At 38.7% G+C, this 15,895-nt stretch overlaps 1 protein-coding gene and 1 pseudogene across 4 annotated transcripts in view; both read left to right on the top strand.

Moving 5' to 3' along the window:
* Positions 1-15,895, top strand: part of HDAC8 (histone deacetylase 8) — a 244,657-nt gene that overhangs the window by 192,599 nt on the left and 36,163 nt on the right. Inside the window, exon 8 of one of the 4 annotated variants that reach the window (XM_037821206.1) lies at positions 3,776-5,506. The exons of the other annotated variants lie outside the window; for them this stretch is intronic. Coding sequence (XP_037677134.1) covers positions 3,776-3,794 — 19 coding nt within the window. The 3' untranslated portion in view covers positions 3,795-5,506. Of the gene's footprint in view, positions 1-3,775; positions 5,507-15,895 lie in introns of those variants that run through there. 4 annotated transcript variants of the gene reach the window in all.
* On the top strand, positions 10,745-12,211 carry LOC119523232 (annotated as a pseudogene).

The raw sequence follows: 15,895 nt of genomic DNA, 5'->3' as shown, positions 1-15,895 counted from the left end.
CCACCACTAGACTTATTGCTTTGTCTCTCAGAGCTATCTTAGCTCTGCTCTTGCCTGGGCCCAAGTTGCAAGTCTTTGAGGCTTTCTGTAATGGGCTTCTTAGAATCTTTTTTTTTTAAAAAAAAAAAAAGAGAGAGAGAGAGAAAGATAAAAAGAAAGAAAGAAAGAAAGAAAGAAAGAAAGAAAGAAAGAAAGGGAAAAAGAAGGGCCCAGTATGGACTATTTACAGTCCTTACAGTTCTGATGGGCTATTGAAATGCTAAAAGACAAGGAGTTGAGGGTGATTAAGGAAGAATCAATAAAGCATAGAAACCAGCTTTCCACAGAAGGGCCCTGGCTCCCTGGATTTGCATATGTGCCTGAATCTATTTGAGCCTGACCCTTCTCAGTGTTATGTTCACCCCACCTCCAAAAGTCTCTGTTTTTATTTTTTTTTGTTTGTTTGTTCATTTGTTTTGTTTTGTTTTGTTTTGCTGTTTTTGCCAGGCTGACTGCTCCCAGATTCTCCGGTGTCTGGTCTCAGTTTATCTATGGTTGGAGTTTTTGTTCAGCAGTCTGAGTTTGTTAATCAGTGCTGCAACTGCAGTTCTCCCTCCTGGTTCCCAGCACTGACAGCCCCTCCTCCCTCGGGAGTGTGCCTGGCAAGGAGGGGCATGGGCCCTCTGGCCACGAGAACCTACAGATTTCGCTGATCTCAGCTGCTCCACACAGTCTTGAGTGTTGTATGAAGTATATCCAAATCAAATTCCTCTGTGGTGTCCAGTCCACACAGTTCCTGGCTTTCTACCAACTGCCCCAGAGGAGTAAAACCCACACCTCACCCCTCTGCCATCTTGCCCCACCCTGTCCCATAAGTTTTGATATGTTGTGTTCTCATTTTCATTTGTCTCAATATATTTCCTGGTTCCCCTTGTAATTTCTTCTTTGACCCATTGATTGTTTGGGTGCATGTTGTTTAACTTCCACATATTTGTGGCTTTTCTGCTTCTCAGTCTGTTAAATTGCTTTCTAGCTTCCTTTCATTGTGGTCAGAGAAGATGCTTTTTATAATTTCTATCTTTTTTAATTTTTTGAGACTTGTGTTGTGACCTAACATGTGGTCTATCTGGAGAATGATCTACATGCACTTGAGAAGAACGTGTATTCTCCTGTTTTTGGTGTAGTGTTCTGTATATGTCTGTTAGATCTAGTGCATTTATAGTATTGTTCAAATTCTCCGTTTGCTTATCTTCTGTGTAGATGTTCCATTCACTGATGAAAGTGGTGTATTAATGTCTCCAACTATTATTGTAAAGGTATCTATTTCTGTCTTCAGTTTTGGCAATTGCCTCATGTATTCTGGGGCACTGCCATTAGGTACACAAATGTTTATGACTGTTATTTCTTCTTGGCATGTTGGCCCTTTTATTAATACATAGTGTCCTTCTTTGTCTCTTGTAACAGTTTTAACTTAAAGTCTGTTTTGTCTGTTATTAGCATAGCTACCTCAGCTCTCTTTTGGTTACTATTTGCATGGAATATTATTTCTATCATTTCACTTTCATCCTATTTGTGTTTTTTGTCTAAGGTAAGTCTTTTGTAAAAAACATATAGTTGAATCATGCTTTTGATTGGGAAGTTTAATCCATTTATGTTCAGTGTAATTACTGATAAGGTAGGACTTACTTTAGCCAATTTGTCCTTTGTTTCTTGTATGTCATATCTTTTTTTGTGCCTCTTTTCCTTTATTGAAGCTTTCTGTATATATTTTAAATACATACAGAATGCTATTTAAAATGTAAGTCCTAAAACTATAAACTCTTAAAAGAAAACTTAGGCATTTAGCTCCATGATCTTGGATTAGGCAGCACTCTCCTACATATTACACCAAAAGCAAAAGCAACCAAATAAAAAGCAGATAAATTGGACTTCATCAAAATTTAAAACTTTCATGCTACAACAGACACTATGAAGAAAGTGAAAAGGCAGTCCATAGAATGGGAGTAAATATTTGTCAATCATATATCTAATAAAGGACTTGGATCTAAAATATGTAAAGAACACTTACAACTCAATAATAAGAAGATAACCCAATTAAGAAATGAGGACAGGACTTGAATAGACATTGCTATAAAGATATACAAATGTCCATTAAGTACATGAGTATAGGCTCATCATTAGTCATCAGGAAAATACAAATCAAAACTACAATGAGATGCTACTTCACACCCTCTAGGATGGCTATAATAAAAAATCAGATAGTAAGAGTTGAAAAGAATGTGGAGAAATTGGAACCCTCATAAACTGCCAGTGAGAGTGTAAAATAGTACAACTACTCAGGAAAACATTTTGGTCATTCCTTAAAAGGTTAAACAGAGAATTACCATATGACCCAGCAATTCCATCCCTAAGTGTATACCCAAGAGAATTGAAAAAAGTGTTCAAACAAAAACCTATACACAAACATTAATTCTATTAGCCAGATGGTGGAAACAACCCAAATGTCCACCAACAGATGAATGAATAAATAAAATATGGTATACCATTACAATGGAATATTATGTGACCATAAAAAGGAATGAAGAATGAGTTCCAGTCATCAGGATGACAGGGTGAGCCACTCTAGTGCTCCATTCCTGCACAGAAGTTTTAAGCAACATACAAGAGCTGGAAGAACCATCAAAGTTCCAGAAAACAGTTAAAAGTTTACAGTAATAGGGCAAGCACTGAATCAAGAAAAGTCAACTTAAAAGTGGTAGGAAAATCTCCTTATGGCACCCTGACTGGCCCCTCCTCCATCCCCTCACTGGTTCAATGCAAAACCAGCCCACAATCCCAGTTCAGGTCCCTGGTCCTGATTCTGAAGAGAACAGATTAACCGTCAAGCATATACTGAGAGCATGTACATCTGTGCCAGTCTGTCTGGTCGTAACCTGAAGGACTAAATCAGGACATTCCTCATAAGCTTGCCATCCCAGAACTTGTCCTGCATATAGAAGGCAGCTCACAGAGTTCTCCTACAGAATGCTCTAAGAAAAGAGTCAAATCACAGCTGCCTGGGGCAAAGATTTGCTGGCCATGGGACAAACAGTGCAGTACCCAGGACCAAGAGGAAACACTGTTTCCTAGGGAAGAGGGGGCATTCGGGTCTGTGTAAATGGGGGAATTCTTAGTGCCATGGACACATGCCCAGGATAGAACACATGTGCAGAAAAGACCAGAGAGGACCCTATACTTTTGCTTTAGGCTATTTTCTAAATGTATCATTAGGAGAGATAAGCTCTGAAGGAGAGCACTCACAAAGGCCAATCTGCAAAGACAGAGAACGGTGTTTTTTTCTTTTCCTTTTTCTTTTTCTTTTCTTTGTCATTTTTGTTAGCTCCTTCCATTCAAGGAAATGTCTGTCATATCAGTAGCTATCTACAATCTGAAGAAGCAGATGGCTCAGTGTCTAAATTTCAGAGATAACCCATTAAAATATCAATATGTCCAGGGTGCAACAAAAGATTACAGAACATACAAAGAAACAGGAAATTATGGCCCATGCAAAAGAGCAGGATAAAGAATTAGAAACCATCAATGGGAGGACCATAACTTGGGCATTCCAGGCGAAGACTTCAATAAAATTGTCCTAAATATGCTCAAAGAGCTAAAGGAAAACATGGACAAGGGACTAAAGGAAATTAGAAAAACAATAGATGCACACAAAGAGAATCTCAATAAGCAGATAGAAATTGCAAAAAGGAATCAATCAGAGCTGAAGGCCATAGTAACAAAAATTAAAAATTCCCTACAGGGTTTCAACAGTTGATTGAAGCTGGCATAAGAAAGAATCAGTGAGGGTGACGTCAGAGTGCTGGCGGCGGCGGCAGCGTTTCTCTGTCCCGCCCCCAAGGAGCCGAAGCGGCTGCGGGCGGTCCCCGCGGTGAAGACCAGCCTGTGAGCGGGACGGAGAGGCGACCCCGGCCGGCGCTGGCGGTCCAAAGCGGGGTCGGCGGCGGGGGCGGCATGCGGCCTAGTCACGCAGGTTTAGCCCCAGCCAATGGGAACCGCTAATGGCCTGTTACCCGGGGGACGCCTGGATTCCAGCAACCATGAAGGGACAGCGCTGTCCAATGGGGGTCCTGGGCTGCTCTGTATCCGTGCAGAATTGCCTGAAGACCTTGGAGGAAATGCAGATTCCCAGAAGCCACAACCCTGAAGTAGTGAGCAGCTAGAGGCACATGGACCACCTTCTGGTAACATCCATGGAGCGGTTATGCACGTGTTCCAGAGCAGCAGAGTCACTGAGTGAAAAAGGCAATTGAATTGAAGTCAAGAGGTGTCAAGATGCTTCCCAGCAAGGACAGTAGCCATAAAAACTCTGTAAGTCTCTTCTTTCTTCCTTATGAGGATTGATGAGTCACCTAAAGGGGAAAGGAGAGGAGGGAGTGGAACAGTTAAGGAGAAATAATGCTGTAAATTGCTTTTGCCACTTCATCTCTTTCCACTTTTCTACTTTCAAAAGTATTTTCTGGGAGAAAGAATATATACTAACGTCACCTTGTTGGGAAAGAATGTCATGTTGATTCTGTCACCTAAATGTATCTCAAATCTGTCTTTGCCTCCCTACCCTTATGGGTCACCATCTGAGTCTGGATCTTCCTCATTTGTCACTTGAGTAAATATTAAAGGTATCAGATGTTTTGCTCCAGGTCTCTCCACTCTAGGATTTCCACCCACCCACTCACCCACACATATCCACACTATGGTGCCAGACTGATCTTTTCAAAAGAGAAATCTTGTCTTATCATTTTCTTATTAAAATTGTTTTAATGTCAATTGCCTGAAGAGTAAAATCCCTTTAACACAATGTTCACATCGTTCCAAAGAGGAAAAAAAAAAAAAATCATGAAGACGATGTCTGTATTAGTCACATTTTTATATATCCGTTGCATAGTAGTCACTCAAATAGTCGATGAATAAACGAGTGTATCCTCCACTTCCTACTTTACTTGTCTCTTCTCTTTGGTACTCCCTTCACCAATATTTAGTCGTAAAGGCCATCTTACCATTCATTGAACAGATCACTTTGCTTCTCCATTTGAAGTGCCCTCTTTTCCTTTTGTTGAAGGCAGAAATGCCGTGTTCCTTCTAGAGCCTCTCCATTTAGAGCCTTTTCTGACTCCTCCAGGCACAGTTAGCTGTTCACTGGATTTACTGCCCTAGTGCTGTGTTCTTGCCTTTAATATAGCATTTATTGTAACACAGTTTCATTATTTATTTACCAGTCCCCACTAGTTGGAAATCAGCAGGCTCCATTGAGACATCAAGTGTATTTATTTCCAGTTCAGTCCTTCTCTATGATCTCATACTCTTTATGACTTTCAACCTGTTGTAGCCTTTTCTATCCATTCCTAGTTACCTCTTCCTTTGGTGTTACTAATTATCTCCTCTCTTGGTATTGTTTACCCTGATGTTTGGATCTATATCTTTACTTGTTTCCTATTACCTAGCAGCTAATAGAGGTGGAAAGCTTGAGATAAACATCTGGGGCACCCTCTGTTCAATCAAATCTATTGCATTTGCATTGATTTTGAGCTTCTGCATGCGATTTTATTTGAGTAAAATTCCACAAAAATTACTAAACCAAACAGCAATGAAAATATTTTGAAAATCCCATCATATATTAACCTACTTCTGCTTTCTGTGTTATGGCTTCTGCTGATTGTCTGTGTTAACTGTATTCTATCAGCTCCCTAAAATGGCCCCATCCATCCTGTGGAATTTGGGAAGCACAAGAGGTTTAACACAGACCCTCTTGCTGTGGGCTTCAGATACGGGGTGGAGCTCCCAAAATCTGATAGCAACTTGGGGTGTTAGGTCCCACACAAAAAAATACCGATCCCTATATGTTTTTATCAAGCTTTCTGTTTGAAAATCACCTCCAATGTCATTTAAATTAAACTGGACTCAAATATGATAGAAAAACTAAAAGGAAGGAAGCAACTCAGGGACAGAGAAAGTAAGGAAGGATTTTTTTTTTTAAAGTTTTAATATTTTGTTATTGTTAGCCTTTAGTCAGGATGTTCAATAGAGTGGAAGATATAGTATTTATAATAATTTTGAATTAATAATTGAAATTGAATTGTTATTCAATAATAATTAAACTTTAGATGGTTTAACAGTCTCAACAAAATGATCCAAAGTTTTTATGTTGATATAGCACCACATATCAGTGAAGCATTTATATGATGTCAGTATCAGATCAGATAGATCAATTAGACATCAAATTTATCTGCTAATGTGGCAATTAGGAAGAAGCTTTATTTGTAAGGAGAATATTTCTCCCATCCTTATCTAGACATGGATTGACAAATACATAATTACTTACTTGGTATTAGAAAATGTCCTGTGCTTTTAAACTTTTTTGTTTGTTTGGTTTTGGTCAAACAAAAAAATTAACCCTTAGAGAAAATGAGTAATTGGAGACACTGTGGGTCTTCAAAGGCCAGCAATGTAACAAGTAGAAAAGATTTATTTTTGTGGAAGGTATAACTGAAAAAACTAAATTCAGCATTTCATAAAGGAAAGGGACATTGGTTTTGGAGCAAGACAGACATGGAATAGCTGATAAAGATTTTATCTCATTCAAGTTAGTTTCATCATTTATAAAATTAAGACAGTAATAATTTTTATAGGTTGTGCAGATTAACCAAGATATTTGTAGTGTGTTCCCCGGGTACATGTCTCATAGTGGGTATTCAATAAATCTGGCCCATTATGAGCTTCTTGTCCATATATAAATTTAAAAATTAAAGAATTTTAATTAATAAGTCAAACCAAGAGTTTAAATGGCATGGGGACCTCACTTTACAGAGGAGGTGAGATCCAGACTTCCGAAGTTACTGTCTCAGGCCCCACAGCTAATCTTGTTGGGTGGGTCCAGAACGCATGTCCCTTGCTGCCCAGTGCAGGGCTGTGCTGCACAAAGGGCATGTTCAGACGTGATGCAGTGGACCCCATTTTCTCTTTCGGCTTCTCATGAATGTTTCACCATCTGTGTGATACTGCACAAGACATACAGAGGGATGGTGCTGAGTCAGTTACAATACTGATACCATGTGGTATGTATTATAATAGGAATAAGCAAGGATTTTGCAAACTGAATGTTAAGTGTATATGATAGACAGTAGTTGGTACATAGATTAAAAATAAACTCCCCTTCATTTCATGTGGAATATAAATAATGCTTATCTAGATATATCATAGGGTCCCTGATCCTAGCCTCTTCTTTGCACTTTCTCCTGCTGGGCCAGTTTGCATTTTCTTCCTAGATCTGCTTTGATTATACCTTTGGTCCAAGATGAGTCTTTTTGTAGCTGTGACCTCCTCTGGGGAAGTTCAGTTCCCATTTGCTGGCTTCCCTCTGAAATATCACTGTGCTACCAAAGCAGCCAGGGCCCACACACAGGAAGTACTCAGGAAAGTGTTTACTGATAAATGAATGAATGAATGAAAAACACAGGAAAGACTCATTCTCTGTAATATGGAACAAAATCCCTACATATTCTCTCTCTTATGCCTCTCAATCTGATAACTCTTCTCTGTATTTTTTTTTTATTACTAAGTTAATCAGTTTCTTCCTCTAGCCTTGATTTCATGTTACCAATTAACCTTTTGTAATTCACTGTAGTCATTAACATGTTTACAGATAACCACATAGCATGGTCTGGTGAAAGACTGTAGTGATATGTCTACTCTCCTATGCAATGGGGGCAATTTCCTACATTAACCCTTAGAATGAGATGATTTCAAAGCTTGTTTTTTCATTAAAACCCAAAGATATTTAAAATATTTACTCTGCTTAATGCTCTAAATTTCAAATTATTTTAAACTTTTAAAAGCTTACAAACATAAATGGGCAACATTATGCAACAGAAAGAGTATCTGGAATAAATTTAGGAAACATCCCCCACTCACAATCTTCTTTGCCCTCACTGAGTGATATTGGACAAGTCTTTGTTCTGAGATGAGATCCTTTCAATTTCAAGGGATTACTAAATTGCCACCTTCTATTTTTAAATAGTGATACAGTAGGTGCTGTTGTTTTCTTCCTCTTCTTTTTCTTGACATTCTTGTTGACAGAATACAATTTTCTCAGCCTTAACTGTGAGAATCACTAGGATAGATAATCAGTTAGTGCCCTTCTGACACCAGAATATAAAAATCTGTAAGGCAGATGATCAGAAACTTTGGTTGTTATTCTGAGCTACAGATTTTTTTCCCGATGTAAAGTTAAAGACAAATGGCCTCATAAATTTGGTATTGATTTGTTGTAACTCACTTAGATGAATTGATAAGCACATACTGTGTACAAAGAATTTGCAGTTACAACAATTTATACCCAAGCAGGATAGTACAGCTGGTTGAGAAAAATTATTTAGTACGAGACCAAGTAACACATAATGAGAAACTTGAACAGTATAATCTGTTGTCTTATAAACTCATGGGAAAAATAACAATAGAACATTATGAAATAAATGTCCCTGGAATTTTTCTACACCAACATTATGAAATAAATGTCCCTGGAATTTTTATACACCATTCATTTTGTTGCTCTTTGTTTCTATAGTCAATTTTTTTTGTCCCTTGAAACAAAGCCTGAAACAAAACAGAATGATATTCATTTCATTTTCCAACAATCATGTTAATGAAAAGCAATTGATCTAATATTGATATTGTCTTTTATAATGACAGTCATTGGTTCCATTTTTCTCTGTCTTTTCATTTATCGTGTATGTAATTATTTGAAAGGGCAGATTTTAACACATTTGTAGCTCTAGTTTTAGAGCCACACTGCAAAATGATGTCTTAACTGCTCTATACACTTAAACAATTCTAAGTCTAGAATGTTTGAGTTATCTTTTTTAAAGGGCATGAGTAGCGAATCAATTTAAAATATACCATTGTAAGAAATCCTCCCATCTGACCTGAGTTATTATATGTTTTTCTATTTATCACTGTAATTGCTAAAGTCATAGTTTTTATTTTCTTAAGTTTGGAATAATTTAAGAACAAATAAAATATACTAGCGGATAATATCCTCTTTTCCTTAAATTCCCATCTGCTAAAGAAAATGAAAGGAAGGAAGGCAGGAAGGAAAAGGAAGAAAACTTGAATAGTATGCCTTGCCTAATTTCTTGCTATCAAGTCAGCCCCACTAAGCCTAGCAGTGTAATCACCAACAATGGGCTCAGCCCAGAAAAAGTCTCTGTCATCAATCCTTTCTCTTCAAATAGGGATCTGTGGAGGCTTAGGGACAGGAGAAAGTAAGCTATTAGTTTTCTTTAATATTAAAATGAGAGACAAAAAGGAAAGAAACAAACTTCTTATGTTTTTTATTAGTTGAAAAGTTGTTCCTATATGATCCACGCACAGAATGAAATGGACATCAGAAATAGATGGGGGACACTGAACCCATTATCCTAGTTTTCTCTCCTGAATTTCTTTTATATCCACGTGCCTACTCAAGATTTTCATAAGGATGTCTAATAGGCCTACATGCACCCTCACCCATTTCAAAAATGAAAAAGTACATTTGCTTCCACTGTTCAGAATATGAGATCTCAGCATCAAGCTTCTCTCCCATCCACCAGAAAACTCGGTTGCCTTGCTTTGTAACATATATCCAAAAGCCAGCATTTCTGTACCTCCAAACCACCATTACTTCTCACTTGTATTATTGTATCCACCTTGTCTGGTTTCCCTGTCTCTGCCTTTGCTTCCTTACAGTCTATTCCACACAAAAGCCAGAGTGATTTTGTTAAAATATCAGTGGAATCACAGCATTCCTCTACTAAAAATCCTTCAGAGACTTCCCAGCACAAGCAAAATAAATCCAAATTCCTTACAAAGACCCACAAGTCTTCCTTACCCCCTTACCTTCATCTCTTTCCTCTTGCGTTTCTCCACTAGTTTCTAAAAGAACTCAGATGTGCTCCCACCTTAGGGTCTGGGCCAGTTTGAATATATTGTGTCCCCCAGACCCTGTTATCTTTGATGTAGTCTTGTGTGCACAGACATTATCAGTGTTGATTAGATTGTAATTCTTTGAGTGTTTCTTTGAATGTGCCCCACCCAGCTGTGGATGATGACTCTGATTGGATAATTTCCATGGAGGTGTTGCTCCGCCCATTTGGGGTGGGTCTAAGTTGATCATTGGAGCCATGTAAATGAGCTGACATAACAGAAGGAGCTCAGTGCAGCTGTGAGCGACATTTTGAAGAGGAGGTACAGCCAAGAGGGACACTTTGAAGAAAGCACAGGAGCTGCAGATGAGAGACAGTTTGAAGACAGCCGTTGAAAGCAGACTCTTGCTCTGGAGAAGCTGAGAGAGGACAAATATCCCAAGTGCAACTAAGAGGGACATTTTTGAGGAACTGCCGCCTAGAGAGGAATGTCCTGGGAGAAAGCCATTTTGAAACAAGAACTTTGGAGCAGACACCAGCCACATGTCTTCTCAGCTAACAGAGGTTTTCTGGACACCATCGGCCATCCTCCAGTGAAGGTACCCAATTGCTGGTGTGTTATCTTGGACACTTTATGACCTTAAGACTGTAACTGTGTAACCAAATAAACCCCTTTAATAAAAGCCAAAAAAAAAAAAAAAAAAAAAAAGAAAGAATCAGTGAACTTGAAGATAAGATGATTGAAATTATTCCTTTTGAGGAGCAAAAGGAAAAAATGAAGAAAAGTGAACAGAGGCCAGTGCCATTTGGTTGCTATGCCTGCCCCATCCCCGCACTCTTACCACGCCCTGCTCCCTGCCCCCACCTTGCTGTCCCTTCACATCGCACTCACCCTCCTGGCAGACTAGCGGGAGCTCTAGCTCTCACCTCTGAAAGGGCTCAGAACAGCAGACAAGCCTAACATGATGGGTGTGCATGGGGCACGACTATGGGGATGTGGGCTTAGGCCAGGCAGCAGGCAGCATAAGACCCCCCCACTCCAGCCTCACCTGCCACCCTGCCTGCATCTCCCCTGCAGCCCCCATTCCTCAGCAGCACCCACATCCTGACCAGCAAGACTGCCAGGATGATCTTCCAGGAGCCTGCTGAGCTGGAGAAAACTAAAGTAACTTCCCCCAGCATGGAGGATGAACCACTACTGAGAGAAATCCCCACCACTTTGATATCTTTCCTGTCAAATACCATGATATTTGGCAGATGTATAATGAGGAAGTGGATCTTTCCAAGGACATTCAGCACTGGGAAGCCCTGAAGCCTGAGGAGAAATATTTTATATCATATGTTCTGGCTTTCTTTGTAGCAAGTGATGGCATAGTGAATGAAAACTTGGTGGCATGATTTAGCCAAGAAGTTCAGATTACAGAAGCCTGCTGTCTCTATGGCTTCCAAATTGCCATGGAAAACATACATTCTGAAATGTATAATCTCCTTATTGATACTTACATTAAAAATTCCAAAGGATGGCAATTTCTCTTCAATGCAATTGAAACAATGCCTTCTGTAAAGAATAAGGCAGAATGGGCCTTGTGTCGGATTGGGGACAAATAAGCTACCTATGGTGACCGTGTTGTAGCCTTTGCAGCAATAGAACAAATCGATCTTCTGGCTCAAGAAATGAGGATTGATGCCTGGCCTAACATTTTCCATTGAACTTATTAGCAGAGATGAGGGTTTACAATGCAACTTTGCTTGCCTAATGTTCAAACACCTGCTTCACAAACCTTCAGAACAGAGGGTAAAAGAAATAATTATCAATGCTTAGGATAGAATAGGAGTTCCTTACTGAGGCCTTGCCTGTGAAGCTGATTGGAATGAATTACACTTTAATGAAGCAGTACACTGAATTCAAGGCAGAACTGGGTTTCAACAAGGTTTTCAGAGTAGAGAATCCATTTGGCTTTATGGAGAATATTTCACTGGAAGGGAAGACAGACTTTTTTGAGGAAGGAATAGGCAATTATCAGAGGATGGGAGTGATGTCAAGTTCGACAGAGAATTCTTTTACCTTGGATGCTGACTTCTAAATGAACTGAAGATGTATTCTTATTTTGCTGATTTTTCCCTCTCAGAAAAAAAAAAACAGCTGCTTGAAGTGTATCAACCAGCTATACCATGTATTGACCCAAATAGAAATACTTGATGGCATCTTTGAAACTGTGTAGCTACCTCAAAACTCGTCCTGTTAATAATACTAGTGGAGTCACCTAGTTAAAAGTATATCTAAGACAAAGGCTGGTAGGATTTTTATGAGAGATCTTGTCTGTATTTGGTTTTTGCAAGTGGGTAGGCTGTAGATGACTTTGCTATAGCTGTACAAGCAGCAATCTTGGCTTTTATATGGGGAGACCCTCAAGCTAGTTGGATCTGGCAGGATTAAACATTCAGTTACTACCACAAGGCAGTTGGAAGACGTCATCCTCACTGCTTCAAAGCAGATTTTAAAGTTTACTTATTAGTTTTTATGTAAAACTGTCACTTTCCATGCAAATAAACATTGTACTGTCAAGCTAAAAGTTAATAGCTTAACTTTTTTGGTGTACACAAATGCAAAGTATTCGATTTACCACTTAATAGGAGCTGTGATGGTTAGGTTCATGTGTCAACTTGGCCAGGGGATGGTACCCAGCTGTCTGGTCAAGCCAGCACTGGCCTAACCGTTGCTGCGAGGCAGTTTGTGGCTGGTTTATTAAATCATCAGTCAATTGACTGCAGCTGTGACTGATTACATCAATGAAGGGTGTGTCTTCCACAATGAGAGAATGCAGTTGGCTGGATTTAATCCAATCAATCAGTTGAAGACTTTTAAGGAGACAGATAGAGGACCTTCACTTCTTTGGCTGACCAGAGAAGTGTTTCCTGAGGAGTTCATCGAAGTTCCTCTTCGTTTCCTGAGGAGTTCATCGAACAGTTCGTCGAAGTTGCCAGTTCATTTCCTGAGGAGTTCCTCGAAGTTGCCAGTTCATTTCCTGAGTTCATCGAATATCTTCATGGAGTTGCCAGTTTGCTGCCTGCCCTTTGGAATTTGGACTTGTGCATCCCCACAGTTGCAAGAGACACTTTTATAAATCTTATATTAATAGATATTTCTCATTGATTCTGTTTCCCTAGAGAACCCTAACTAATACAGGAGCCAATTCAAAATTTACTAGGTAACTAAAGTTAAACCTGTGTAGATTAAGCATGTAATTCTAGGCTTTATTTTCTTTAATGAACTGAAGTACTTTTTAATCAAGTTTAAAGTCAATCCTGTGCATATCTAGTTATTAACCAATCAGTGCCACATAGAAAACAAGTTGTGTATTTTATCCTGCAGCATAGTTGGGCATGTTGAGGTAGACTATCCTGGGATAAGAGAAAAGAAGGTTTTAGTTTTTTAAGGGTAATTGTTTAGGTAAAAGCTTCTAACTTAAGTCATAAGGAATGGAGGGATTGTCTTGGCTGACTGCTGGTGAACTTGGTCTTAATACATGTGATGGGCATTAACATTTAATTTCTCAAATTGTATTCCCCCCACCTTCTAGTTGGTATGAAATTGTCCTCAAAGACTCTTAGATGGGAAATGGTCCTCAAAGACTCTTAGATGGAATCTAGGATAATGTTGTAAATTGATTTTTCAAATCATCCTTGTACGAAATGACCCATACAGGATCTTGTTCTTCAGTGGTAAAGCCAGGGCAATAGTTGTTTCTCCTCAAAGTTGAGTGTATTTTTTTTTAATAAGAAACTTTCTACTTCTGGCCTTTTAGATTATACCTATAGTTCATACTTGGAAATAATCACCCAGTATTGTCTTACAGTCATGATGGATTGATTGATTAGACATTGCCCAGTGCAATCACTTCTAACATTTACCTAAATCTTATGCTAACCTGATTCCCTAAACTTCAACAGAAAACTAGTGTGGCATGAGCTATTAATATATGTTATTCAAATTTTTAATTTCAGAAGGAAGTATAAAGTAATAGATATACTTAGGGCTTATGTTATCAACCAGCCTTTATATTCCAAACAAAAAAAGGCAAGAGATTACATGGAAAATGATTCATGATATACATTGACCCTTTGGTAGCATTTGTCAACTGATCATGTTGGCTGTTTGATCACTGGCCTGTTCTGTTGTCAGTTTTCTTCAACATATTTCAACCTTTTTATTCCTGTAATATGGGACTTTTCTATTTTATTGTTACCCAAAGTTAATAAATTGACATTATGGTCCTCACACACAAAAAAGTGAACAGAGCCTGAGAGACTTGTGGAACACCACCAAGTATACCAATATGCACATTGAGGAAATCCCAGGAGAAGAATGAGAGAAAGGGACAGAGAGAATTATCTGTGGCATTTGGCACTTTATCGTATGTGTAGGTATAGGTCTTTGGGTTTATCCTGTTTGGAGCTTGTTGCACTTCTTGGATGTGCATTGTTTCAGTTTGCTAATGCTGCCATTAAGCAAAATACCAGAAATGGATTGGCTTTTATAAAGGGGATTTATTTGGTTACATAGTTACAGTCTTAAGGCCATAAAGTGTCCAAGGTAAGGCATTAACAACAGGTACCTTCACTGGAGAAAGGCCACTAGCATCTGGAAAACCTCTGTTAGCTGGGAAGGCATGTGGCTGGCATCCGCTTGCTCCCAGTTTGCATTTCAAATGGCATTCTCCAAAATGTTGCTCTTGGGGTGTTTTATCCTCTCTTAGCTGCAGCTCCTCTTCAAAATATCACTCTCAGTTGCTCTCCAAAATATCACTCACAGTTGCACTGAGTTCCTTCTGTTTGTCAGCTTTTTATATGACTCCAGTGATTTAATTCAGACCCACCCTGAATGGGTGGGGTAACACCTCCATGGAAATTATCCAATCAAAAATCTTTCCCACAGTTGATTGAGTCACATCTCCATGGAAACACTGAACCAATAGGTTCCAACCTAATCAACACTAATACATCTGCCCCCACAAGTTTGCATCAAAGAATATGGCTTTTTCTTGGGGACATAATATATACAAACCAGCACATGCATATTCATGTCTTTCATTAAATTTGGGGAGTTTTCAGCAAGTATTTCTTTGAACTATAGGTATAATCTAAAAGGTCACAAGTAGAAAGATTTTTTTTATAAAAAGACAGTATACACATCCAGGATGCTTAGCAAACTCCAAAGAGGGTAAACCCAAGTAGACCTACACTGTGCCATGTTATAATCAAACTGTTGAATGCCAGTGATAAAGAGAGAATTCTGAAAGCCACAAGAAAGAAGCAATATGTCATATACAAGGGACCCACAATAAGATTAAGTGCCAATCTCTCATCAGAAACCATGAGACAATAAGGTAGTGGGATGACATATAGAAAATGCTGAAACCAAAAGTTGCTAATCAAGAATTCTATATCCAGCAGAACCATCTTTCAAGAATGAGGGAGAGTTTATAATATTCACAAATAAACCAAACTGAGAGATTGTCGACAAGAGACCTGCCCTACAAAAAAGACTAGAGTGAATTCTGCAGACTGAAAGGAAAAGACAAGAGAGAGAGAGGGTTGGAGGAGAGTCTAGAAATGAAGACTATCAGTAGAGGTAACTAAAATGGTAAAAAAAAAAAAAAATACAAAAGTAAGATATAACATATAAAAACCAAAGGGTAAAATGGTAAAATGGTTGAAGTAAGTACTGCCTTCACAGTATTAACATTGAATGTTAATAGATTAAACTCTCCAATCAAAAGACACAGATTGGCAGAATGGATTTGAAAAATATGATCCATCTATATGCTGTCTATAAGAAACTCACCTTAGACCCAAAGATGCAATTAGGTTGAAAGTGAAAGGCTGGAAAAAGATATTCCATGCAAAAAAGAGCTGGGAAGCTATATTAATATTGGACAAAATAGACTTAAAATGCAAAACTGTTA

This window comes from Choloepus didactylus, chromosome X, assembly GCF_015220235.1.
Source record: "Choloepus didactylus isolate mChoDid1 chromosome X, mChoDid1.pri, whole genome shotgun sequence".
Taxonomy (NCBI): Eukaryota; Metazoa; Chordata; class Mammalia; order Pilosa; family Megalonychidae; genus Choloepus; species Choloepus didactylus.
The sequence above is the reverse complement of the archived record's forward strand: the minus strand, read 5'-3'. Positions and strand labels throughout refer to the sequence as shown.